This window comes from Piliocolobus tephrosceles, unplaced genomic scaffold (genome assembly GCF_002776525.5).
Source record: "Piliocolobus tephrosceles isolate RC106 unplaced genomic scaffold, ASM277652v3 unscaffolded_36517, whole genome shotgun sequence".
Classification (NCBI taxonomy): Eukaryota; Metazoa; Chordata; class Mammalia; order Primates; family Cercopithecidae; genus Piliocolobus; species Piliocolobus tephrosceles.
Genome location: NW_022320440.1, coordinates 16047 through 28278, shown reverse-complemented (window position 1 = coordinate 28278; position 12232 = coordinate 16047). Strand labels below are relative to the sequence as shown.

At 44.6% G+C, this 12232-nt stretch overlaps 1 protein-coding gene across 1 annotated transcript in view; it reads left to right on the top strand.

The window, feature by feature from the left end:
- Nucleotides 1–1172, top strand: part of LOC113222928 (complement C1r subcomponent-like) — a 3057-nt gene extending 1885 nt beyond the window's left edge. Inside the window, exon 3 of the mRNA XM_026452500.1 lies at nucleotides 86–1172. Coding sequence (XP_026308285.1) covers nucleotides 86–855 — 770 coding nt within the window. The 3' untranslated portion in view covers nucleotides 856–1172. The remainder of the gene's footprint in view (nucleotides 1–85) is intronic.
- The last annotated feature ends 11060 nt before the right edge of the window (nucleotides 1173–12232 follow it).

Genomic DNA, 12232 nt, shown 5'->3' with positions numbered 1-12232 from the left:
CCACAGAGGGAAGAGGTGTAGGACCTGGAGCTGACTTGCCCTTGTCTTCCCTGTCTCTCCCTTATCTTCCCTGTCTCTCCCTCAGTGTGTGGGAAGCCCGTGCACCCCGTGGAACAGAGGCAGCGCATCATCGGAGGGCAAAAAGCCAAGATGGGCAACTTCCCCTGGCAGGTGTTCACCAACATCCATGGGCGCGGGGGCGGAGCCCTGCTGGGGGACCGTTGGATCCTCACGGCTGCCCACACCCTGTATCCCAAGGAACACGAGGCGCAAAGCAACGCCTCCTTGGATGTGTTCCTGGGCCACACAAATGTGGAAGAGCTCATGAAGCTGGCAAATCACCCCATCCGCAGGGTCAGCATCCACCCGGACTACCGTCAGGATGAGTCCCACAATTTTGAGGGGGACATCGCCCTGCTGGAGCTGGAAAATAGTGTCACCCTGGGTCCCAACCTCCTCCCCATCTGCCTCCCTGACAACGAGACCTTCTATGACCTGGGCTTAATGGGCTATGTCAGTGGCTTTGGGGTCATGGAGGAGAAGATTGCTCATGACCTCAGGTTTGTCCGTCTGCCCGTAGCTAATCGAGGGGACTGTGAGACCTGGCTCCGGGGAAAGAACAGGATGGATGTGTTCTCTCAAAACATGTTCTGTGCTGGGCACCCGTCTCTAAAGCAGGATGCCTGCCAGGGGGATAGTGGGGGCGTTTTTGCAGTAAGGGACCCCAACACTGATCGCTGGGTGGCAACGGGCATCGTGTCCTGGGGCATCGGGTGCAGCAAGGGCTATGGCTTCTACACCAAAGTGCTCAACTACGTGGATTGGATCAAGAAAGAGATGGAGGAAGAGGACTGAGCCCAGAATTCGCTAGGTCCAAATCCAGAGAGCAGTGCGGAAAAAAAAAAAAAAAAAAAACTGACCAGTTGTTGATAACCACTAAGAGTCTCTATTAAAATCACTGATGCAGACAGTGTGGAAATTCTCTTTCCTATAGTCCCATTGACATACTTTACCTGAAACAACCCAAAGAGGCCCTTTCTTTCTTCCGAGGATTGCAGAGGATGTAGTTATCAATCTCTAGCTGTCACTTTCCTTTTCCACTTTTATACCATTGGGTCACTGAATATAACTTTTTCCAAATAAAATTTCATGAGAAATGCCAGCGTGCAAAACGAGTCAAAAGTTGTATTTATTTTATATAAAAATATTTTGTAAGGAAGGTCATTTTTAAAATATTTACTTAGGAAGGCAACAAGAACAATTAAGTTCATGAACACATTTACAATTAGGGTTATGGATAACAATAAATATCTGTGTTTTGTTTTGATTGTACAATATAAAGAAAATGCTGATTTTCCCACATGCGTAGTTGTAAATATAACAGCTTTTTTAAATTTTTCAAGACAGACTCTCACTCTGTCGCCCAGGCTGGAGTGTAGTGGCACAACCTTGGCTATCTGCAACCTCTGCCTTAGGGTTCAAGGGACTCTCGTGCCTCAGCCACCTGAGTAGCTGGAATTACAGGCACCTGTCACCGCTGCCAGGCTAATAGTAGAGACAGGGTTTTGCCATGTTGGCCAGGCTAGTCTCGAACTCCTGACCTCAAGTGATCCACCGGCCTCGGCCTCCAAAGTGCTAAGATTACAGGTGTGAACCACCGCGCCCAGCCTACAACAGCTTTTTTAACAGCTCATCTTCCAATCTCTAACTATTCCTTAGGAGAGGAGTGCTATGAACTTTTTGTTTCCAAGTTGAATCACTAACAATATTGTTAAATCACTTGTATTCTTTACGATATCTTTAAAGATCAGAAAAGGACCCAGAACTTGGATTAAGCATTATAAGTATTTGTAGTAGAACAATATCATGATGTTATTGCACAATTGACTGTTCCAGACTTGTTTAAACAACTTTACATGACCCAGCACACACAGGCCTGAACTTAAGAAGACCAGCAGAGTTAAACCATTCCCAAGGGATGAGGTTTTTCTTTAACTTTTTTTTAAACTTTTTTTTTTTTTTTTTTTCCTTTGAGACAGAGTCTCATTCTATCACCCAGACTGGAGTGCAGTGGCGCAGTCTCAGCTCACTGCAGCCTCTGCCTCCCAGGTTCAAGGGATTCTCATGCCTCAGCCTCCCAAGTGGCTGGGATTACAGGTGTGTGCCACCATGCTCAGCCGAAGTGATGAGTTTATAAGCCCAAATGCAGGTCCACAGTCCAATATGTGACACCCTCAGGGCCAAGTGCTGTTCAATATTCAAGATTCTATAGATTTCACAATGTAATACACTCTGTATTATGGGATGTCGCCAGCATGGTCCACAGCAGCACCCTATAATAAAATAGATTAATAATTCTTTATAGAAATATTTAAATATTCATAGTAAGTGAGATTAATTAAAAAAGAAAAAAAACTCTAAATAGCTACCCATCCATTCAGGTCAGATTTTGCCATTAAATAAGTTTTAGTGCCCAACTTACAAAAACACTTTCTGTTTTTAGATCATTTTGGATTTCAGGAATGTGGACCTGTACGGGCAGAAATGACATAAGAAACTTTTTCCCACAGTCTACACAGAAGCATACAGCAACATTGTGTAATACACTTGAGGAGTATACATTTATTCCAGGTTTTTAATGATTAGAAACGTTTTCAGAAGTGAAGCACCTTCAGCATTCTACCGGGGACTGGAGTGGAGTGGAGGAGATGAGGGTAGTAGAAACAAAACAAACAAAAAACCACTGAACCATAGTATTTATTTTTTTATTTTTTATTATTATTTTTTTTTCTGAGACGGAGTACTTGCTCTGCTGCCCAGGCTGGAGTGTAGTGGCAAGATCTCAGCTCACTGCAACCTCTGCCTCCTGAATTCAAGCGATTCCTGCTTCAGCCTCCCGAGTAGCTGGGCATACAGGCATGCACCACCACGCCTGGCTGATTTTTGTATTTTTAACAGAGACAGGGTTTCGCCATGTTGGCCAGGCTGGTCTCGAACTCCTGATCTCAGGTGACCCACCCGCCTCAGGCTCCCAAAGTGCTGGGATTACAGGTGTGAGCCACCACACCTGGCCTGAACTGTATTATCTCTAACGTTCCTGGGAAACTAAGATTCTGGGTCCCTTATTCTTTTTTTTTTTTTTTTTTTTTGAGACAGAGTCTCACTTTGTCATTCAGGCTGGAGTGCAATGGCCTGATCTCAGCTCACTGCAACCTCCACCTCCCAGGTTCCAGAGATTCTCCTCCCTCAGCCTCCCAAGTAGCTGGGATTACAGGCGCCTGCCACTGTGCCCAGTTAATTTTTGTACTTTTGGTAGAGATGGCGTTTCACCATGTTGACAAGGCTGGTCTTGAACTTCTGACTTCAAGTGATCCGCCCACCTCGGCCTCCCAAAGTGCTGGGATTACAGGCATGAGCCACAGCGCCAGCCCTCTTATTCTTATTTTAATAATCGGAGGAGTTCCCAGGAGAGTCAGCTGACTCCTCTGACCTTCCCACTCCCCTGCCCCAAACTCATGTGTGTCTTATTCTCAAAGAACACCGGAATTGGAAAACACAGACAAAACCAATGATCTGTGAATAGATGGTTCACAGAAAAGAAAACATAAATTGCTTTGAGGCTTTGGGGCTTAACTTCACTCATAATAAGGAAAATATTTAAATAAAATGCCATCTTTTTACCTGTAAGATTGGCAAAAATAATATACCATGTTGCTGAAAACGTAGAGAAAGAATCACTCTCACACATTGCTTTTTGGAAGGTATATTGGTACAAACCCTACGGAGAGCAGTTCGGTGACAGGTAACCAAAATTACAAATGCATATGCCTTTTCACTCACCAATTCAACTTCTAGGAATTTAGCCCACATTTTCTCACATATGAAATAAATGGCACATGTAGGTTAGTCATTGCAGCATTGTTTATAATAACAAAATATTGGAATCCTGCATTCTGAAAGGTATCTGGTACCAAAGTTTCAGGTAAATTACGGAATATCCAAATGATGAAATACAATGTAACCACTCAATCCTTACTGCAGACAGCATGGTAAGTGAAAACAAGTAAGATGCAGAATGTATAAAATGTTATGTATAAAATGCTACCATTTCCATTTGTAGCCGGGTGTGTTGGCACAAGCCTGTAGTCCCAGCTACTTGGGAGACTGAGGTGGGAGGATGGCTTGAGCCTGGGAAGTCGAAGCTGCAATGAACTATGATCACACCACTGTTCTCCAGCCTGAGTGACACAGCAAGGCTTTGCTTCAAAAATGAAAGAAATAAAATAAAATACTACTATTTGTATACGTAACAGGAGTAGGCATATATCACTTAAGTGTGTATAAAAGATCACTGGAAAGATATACAAGAAATATTGGTGGTCTCGGCGGGGGGGACATAGGAGTGGCAGGAAAAGTTATCATTGTATGCTGTTTTGATCTTTCAAATTTTTAACCATGTAGGTGTTTTATCTATTCAAAAAATAGATGGTGCTCCTTAAATTAAAAAAAAATTTAGGCCGGAAGCAGTGGCTCATGCCTGTAATCCTAGCACTTTGGGAGGCCGAGGCTGGAGAATCGTCTGAGCCCAGGAGTTCAAGACCAACCTGGTCAGAGCCAATTGGTAACATCAGATGTCAAAAAAAAAAAAAAAAACTTGAAAGAAGACTAACCCGGGCAACATAGTGAGATTCCATCATTACAAAATATTAAAAATTAGCTGGACTTGATGATGTGTGCCCATGGTCCCAGCTACTCAGGAGGCTGAAACAGGAGGAATGCTTGAGCCCAGGAATTCGAGGCTGCCCTGAGCAATGATCGCACCACTGCACTCCAGCCCGTGACCACTGAGGTAGGAGGAAAACCTGGGGAGGTCAGTACTCAGAAGCCAAGGAAAGAAAGTGCATCGAGGCCGGGCGCGGTGGCTCAGGCCTGTAATCCCAGCACTTTGGGAGGCCGAGACGGGCGGATCACGAGGTCAGGAGATCGAGACCATCCTGGCTAACCCGGTGAAACCCCGTCTCTACTAAAAATACAAAAAATTAGCCGGGCGAGGTGGCGGGCGCCTGTAGTCCCAGCTACTCGGGAGGCTGAGGCAGGAGAATGGCGGGAACCCGGGAGGCGGAGCTTGCAGTGAGCTGAGATCGGGCCACTGCACTCCAGCCTGGGCGACAGAGCGAGACTCCGTCTCAAAAAAAATAAATAAATAAAAGAAAGTGCATCGAGGTGGAGATAAAGACTGAGAGGATCCATCCTTGCATGGAGCAATGTCAGAGTCATTGGTGACCCGGAAAAGCACAGTATGATGGAATGATGGGGGAAAAGCCAGAGCGGAGCTGGAGAGAGACTGGGAGAATAGGAACTGGAGACAGGGTATAATCAATTATTTTAAGGAATTTGCTGCAAACAGAAACAAATAAATAGGGAAAGCTGTTGGAGGAATTGTGGTCAAGAGAAGTCTGTTTTAAGTTTAGAGGAATTACAATGTGTTTACATACTGATGGGAATTACACAATAGGGAGGGAAATGGTGATGGTGGGTGGGGGTGGGCAGAGATGGAATCGAGTTGGAAGCATGGATAAGTCACCAATGGGTAAGTTAACACACAGGCCAGCTGAGTGTAAGGGAACAGATGCCAGTATTCCAGTAGATGTAGTGGTGGCAAAAGCTCTCTTCTAGGCTTCATGTGTCTTGGTGAGGTAGAAAATAAGGTCATCAGCTGAGAATGAGGATGGAGAATTTCAGGGGTGTGAGAAGAGAGAAGAAATGAAATAGTCCTCTGGGACAGTGGGATTCAGAAAGGATTAGGGAATTTTGATTGCCTGGGAGCATGAAGGGTTCATTTGAGACTCATGGCCAACAATTAAAAGGGCGACAGTTGTTCTTTTGTGAGACACTCTCACCTTTTTTGAGACGGTTGTGAGAGCTTGTGTGTTTTCCCCCAGCCACTAGCAGCCATACCAGTTCAGGCATAGAGGAGGCAGGGTTTTATTATGTCAAGTGAGCATATTGAAACCAAAGAAGAGCCAGATGTGGTGGCTCATCCCTACAATCCCAGCACTTTGGGAGGCCAAGGAGAGAGGATTGCTTGAGGCCAAGAGTTCAAGACCAGCCTGGGCAACATAGCAAGACCCTGTCTCTACAAACAAATTAAAAATTAGCCAGGTGTGGTAATGGATGCCTGTAGTCTCAGGGTCTCGGGAGGCTGAGGTGGGAGGACCCCTTGAGCCCAGGAGTTTGGGGCAGCAGAGAGCTGTCATTATGCCACTGTACTCCAGCCTGGACAACAGAGTGAAGAAAGAAAAGAAAGAAAGAAAGAAAGAAAGAAAGAAAGAAAGAAAGAAAGAAAGAGAAAGAAAGAAAGGGAGAGAAAGGAAGGAAGGAAGGGAGAGAGAGAGAGAGAGAGAAAAGAAGGAAGGAAGGAAGGAAGGAAGAAAGAAAAGAAAGAAAGAAAGAAGGAAAGAAAGAAAGAGAAAAAGAAAGAACGAAAGGAAGGAAGGAAGGGAAAGAAGAGAAAGAAAGAAAAGAAAGAAAGAAAAAGAAAGAGAGAGAAAGAAAAAGAAAAGAGAGGGAGGGAGGGGAAGGGAAGAGAGGGAAGGAAAATAACAGACATGCAGGAAAAAAAGTCATATTTTCAGAGGATAAATGATGGCAGTGAGGACAGCATAGGACACCAAAAGGAGGGCAGGCCACCAAGGACCAGGTAAAGAGACCTGAAAGACTTCAGGCCATTTAAGGCAAACTCAGACAACTTCATAAATTGCTGGAAGAAAATTCTACATAAATCGTACCACAATTATGTGACAGAGCAGGTAAATATCTCACGTGTCCGTGTGAAGAGACCACTAAACACGCTTTGTGTGAGCAACAAGGCTGTTTATTTCACCTGGGTGCAGGCGGGCTGAGTCCAAAAAGAGAGTCAGCAAAGGGTGGTGGGATTATCATTAATTCTTACAGGTTTCGGGAGAGGTGATGGAATTAGGAGCAGTGTTTTGTGGGCAGGGGGTGGATCTCACAAAGTACATTCTCAAGGGTGGGGAGAATTACAAAGAAACTTCTTAAGGGTGGGGAGAGATTACAAAGTACATCTATCAGTTAGAGTGGGGCAGAAACAAATCACAATGGTGGAATGTCATCAGTTAAGCCTATTTTCACTTCTTCTGTGGATATTTAGTTGCTTCAGGCCACCTGGATGTGTACGTGCAGGTCACAGGGAATATGATGGCTTAGCTTGGGCTCAGAGACCTGACAGTAAAGTTCATCTAGGTCCAACCTAGCTGGTCAATGTTTTCCAAAATCTCTCTTCAGGGAGTCTCCGTCAAGCCTTTTGGGGTCAGCCCTGCGCGACACAACCGGCCTCTGCTTGGCCCTGTGAGCATTTCATATTCTCCCTTTGGGGTTTTCTTCAGTTCTACTCAGGTCTCACAGCACTCACCTGCAGTGGCCCCAGGCTTCTTCTCTGCTGTCCTGACTTCTCCCCCGACTAGTGCTCAGGTGCTTTTTTTGCTTTCATCCCTGCTTCCGTGCATTTTTATTCCGTGAATTTTAGTTCTGTGATTTTTGTTTGTTGAGATGGAGTCTCGCTCTGTCACCCAGGCTGGAGTGCAGTGGCCTGATCTAGGCTCACTGCAACCTCCAACTCCTGGGTTCAAACAATTATCCTACCTCAGCTTGCTGAATAGCTGGGACTACAGGTGCCCGCCGTGACGCCCGGCTAATTTTGTATTTTTAGTAGAGACAGGGTTTCACCGTGTTAGCCAGGATGGTCTCGATCTCCTGACCTCGTGATCTGCCCGCCTCGGCCTCCCAAAGTGCTGGGATTACAGGTGTGAGCCATCATGCCTGGCTCTATTTCTGTGAATTTTTATTCTAGCCATCCTCGTTTATTTTTTCTGTTAAAAACCTTAAGTTCTTCTTGCTTTCTGTCTAAGAGAGATCAAGAAACATTTTCATTGTATCCATGAATAGGCAGATACCCAGAAAAACCTGAGCATATTATGCCAAAAATATTTCACACTCAGTCCTTAAGCAATGAAGACAAAAGAAATAATTTGTTTCCACATTAAACCTAAAGGGAGATAGATACACAATGCAAACAGCCCATTTGGAGATGAGGCAGAATACAATGGTTACAATCAGAATGAGCTCCTCCTTCCTGGCAGCTGCGGGTCTTCTGCGTCCTTTGTAGTCCCTTGTAGAGGAAGAGATTTTTTTTTTTTTTTTTTATTTGGATCCTGGAAATTTTGAGACGGAGTCTCGCTCTATCAACGGGGCTGGAGTGCAGTGGCCGGATCTCAGCTCATTGCAAGCTCCGCCTCCCGGGTTCACGCCATTCTCCTGCCTCAGCCTCCGGAGTAGCTGGGACTACAGGCGCCGCCACCTCGCCCGGCTAGTTTTTTGTATTTTTTAGTAGAGACGGGGTTTCACCGTGTTAGCCAGGATGGTCTCGATCTCCTGACCTCGTGATCCGCCCGTCTCGGCCTCCCAAAGTGCTGGGATTACAGGCTTGAGCCACCGCGCCCGGCCGAAGAGAGATTTTTTTAAAACAGATGCTTCCATTCAGAAAACTAGGTCCATCAGAGACTTTCCCTGTAGGTTTGCTTTGGGGGGTTCCCCCATTGTGATTCTTGTTACCACAACTTCATGTCCCTCAGTATGTCCAGTCTCTGCTTTTCTCTGGTTCAAGGGTGGACGTACCCCAAATCAATTTCCTCTTAGGACAACTGAGAGAAGCTGGATCTTTCCAATGTGTCTTTTTATGATCGTAAGAGAAAATAAAAAAGAAAAGGGTGGACTACAAAAATTTGGCAAGAAAGAAATCTTTGTAGTGACGGAATTGTTTCATATCTTGACTGCAGAGGTGCTTACATGACTCTCCAATGTAGTAAAATAACACAAAACTACCCGTGCACATTGTACCAGCATAAGTTTCCTGGTTTAGATATTGTACTATAGTTACCTAAGATGTAGCCATTAGGAGAAACAGCACCTCTCTGTACTAACTTTGCAACTTCTTGTGAATATGTCAAAAGAAAAGGAGTTTTGTTAAATCATTATTTTCATAACCATGGCAGAGTTTGTGGATTTGATCAAGATTAAATAAAGTTGTGTCGTGTGTGTGTGTGTGTGTGTGTGTGTGTGTGTGTGTGTGTGTGTCTGAGATGGAATCTCACTCTGTTGCCCAGGCTGGAGTGCGGTGGTGCCATCTTGGCTCACTGCAATCCCAGGTTCAAGCGATTTTCCTGCCTCAGCCTCCCGAGTAACTGGGATTACAGGCACATGTTGCCACATCTGGCTAATTTTTGTATTTTTAGTATACAGGGTTTCACCATGTTGGTTAGGCTGGTCTTGAACTCCTGACCTCAGGTGATCCACCCATCTTGGTCTCCCAAAGTGCTGAGATTACAGGCGTGAGTCACCACACCCGGCCTCATATTTTCAATTTTTAAAATAATAACCAATATGCAGGAAAAAAGTCACATTTCCACAGTATATTTTTCTGATTCTAGCAGTCACTGTAAAGGAAACTTTAGAGTCCCAGGATCCCTTCTAGCCCTTTCTGGGCTGGTCCAGTTCCAAGTAAGTTCCTTTGCTTCAAGTCCCCTTGACCACTGGACATTGTCTTTCCTCCCTGGCATGAGCTGCTGACCCGCCAGTCCATTTTCTTCTGACCAAAGAAAAGTGACAATTCACCTTCTTTAAAAACCTAACTATTTTCGCCGGGAGCGGTGGCTCACGCCTATAATCCCAGCACTTTGGGAGGCCAAGGCGGGCGGATCACCTGAGTTCAGGAGTTTGAGATCAGCCTGGCCAACACGGTGAAAGATTAGCTGGGCGTGGTGGCACATGCCTGTAATCCCAGCTACTTGGGAGGCTGAGGCAGGAGAATCGCTTGAACCTGGGAGGCGGAGGATGCGGTGAACCGATCCTCCTGGAGTGGAATTGCACTCCAGCCTGGGCAACAAGAGTAAGTCTCTGTTGCACCACCAAAAAAAAAACTATTTTCCTGAGTTTCAGAAGAAGCGGACATACATTCCCAAGTGACTTGCAAGGTACTATGATGGATACCCTTTAAACATAATGAATGACTTTCTAGCCTCTCTAGGACCTGGTGACGAGCTCTTCCCAGCTCTGAAGTCTCTGATGATGATTCATTTAGCTCTTCTCCCTGCCATTCACCCAGAGAAATGACCTTGCAGCACAGTCAATGATGCAAAACCCATACCGGTCATGCTGTACAAGGCGGCAGCAAAGAGGGAAATTCTTCACCAATACCTCAGCCCATCGGCAAGGGCAGAACCCAAATAGACTGGTGATTCTCTGAGAGGGGTGAACTTCCTTTTTCTGTTACTTGTCAGATTCCAGGTTAATGTTTTGCTGTTACCCCAAGTATAAAAAAAGAAGAAAAATCTCTCTATCACAGATCATGTTTCTAAATCTTAATATTTCTCCAATGCCTTTTTATCTCTAGAAGAATCCTCCTGTCACCGAAACACTCTCGCCCAGGCCACACTGTCAATTCCATTGCCCCCGCAATGACAGGAAGTGTGAGGAGGCGGCTACAAGGCATACAGTTCAGGGGTGACACAGTGACTTTATGCTGCTTGGTTGACGATATAATCCTCCCAGAGGCTCCCGGTTGTAATTCCCTTCAATTCTTCAGGCCCTTCAATTAGAGTTCCTCTGGTTACCACATCGTGTTTACCCTCTGGTCTAAGGTCAGCTTTTGAATTTAGCCCTCTTGGTCTATGGAATATCAAAGTCCATTCTTGATGGGCCCAAACAAACCGTTTTTTGGCTTCTGGTAAAAACTGCCCTCCTGAAAGCCACGTGTCACATCGAACAGGTCAGACTCCCCCTCAGCTCTTCTCAGACCTCTGCTTTCCTAAGACACCCTGTTAGGGCAACCGCCATCCTGAGAAAGTTCTCCTGTCCTCAGTTTGTAAAATGCTAAGTCTATTCTGTAGTCATTTCTCATCACTAATCATTCTTTGGGAGGAGGAATATTTTCTTTTCCTTCCCATAGAAAATAGAAGGGAGAGTTTAGGGGTCCATCCTCACTGAGATTTTCTGCTATGTCATCTTGGTACAGAGTTCAGTCTAATGAAAACATTGTCACAAATTGATCAAAACCACCAGGAAAGCAGACAAGAGCATGCTCAATTTCTATAGATTTTCTTTTTTGTTGTGCTAATATTGCATGATACAAGTGAGTATTAAAGGAAAATTAACTTTCAGTTGACATATTGAAACAATTTATACTTAAAGATCTTAAACAGCCAACTCAAACTATTGTACATGGACTTCTGAATAAGTTGGGGTTTTTTTATTTTATTTTGTTCGAGACAGTGTCTCACTCTGGTTGCCCAGGCTGGAGTAGAGTGGCATGATCACAGCTCACTGCAGCCTTGACCTCCTGGGCTCAAGTGATCTTCCCACCTCAGCCTCCTGAGTAGCTGGGACTAAGGCAAGCACCACCATGCCTAGCTAATTTTTATTTTTTATTTTTGTAGACACAGGGTCTCCCTATGTTGCTCACACTGGTCTTGGACTCCTGGGCTCAAGTGATCCTCCCACCCCAGCCTCCCAAAGTGTTGGGATCACAGGTGTGAGCCATGCACCCGATGAGATTTAATGAGTTTCTTTTTTTTTTTTTTTTCTTATTTTTCTTTTCTTCTTCTTTTTTTTTTTTTTGGCTAGGTAAATATTAATGAGTTTCAAAAGCAGAATATGATGCCTAACACTGGCGATCTTCATACTAATCCACAATATTCAGTAAATCTCATTTGGAAGAGAGAAGAAAAGCTGAATTATCTGTTTTTGTGATAATTAAATTAAATATAAATTGCTAGATGCCCAATTTCAGGGATATAACAGCTTTCTCACCCCACTTCCCTTCTATGTAATTCTGAGGATTTGGTGTGGAATTAGGTAAGTCAGCCAAAATTTGCTTATAAACATACTTTATTGTACATAGACAGTGGATACTGAGAATGATCAAGTAAATGGAATTTTGAACAGGTAAAGAGGAAACAAAGAATTAAGGTATCCCTGTGGAATAGTGCAAGATAGGAGTGCCCCACCCATAGTGTTATCTACAATAGGTACTCAGGGGAAAGGACCCCAAGGAGTCAGACTAAAAATGTATGACCAGCACAATTCTATGATCAAACTCTACCTGTCTACTTCCAGCCAGGCATCTCAACAATCAAGTTCTATCTAAATCATTCGCTCG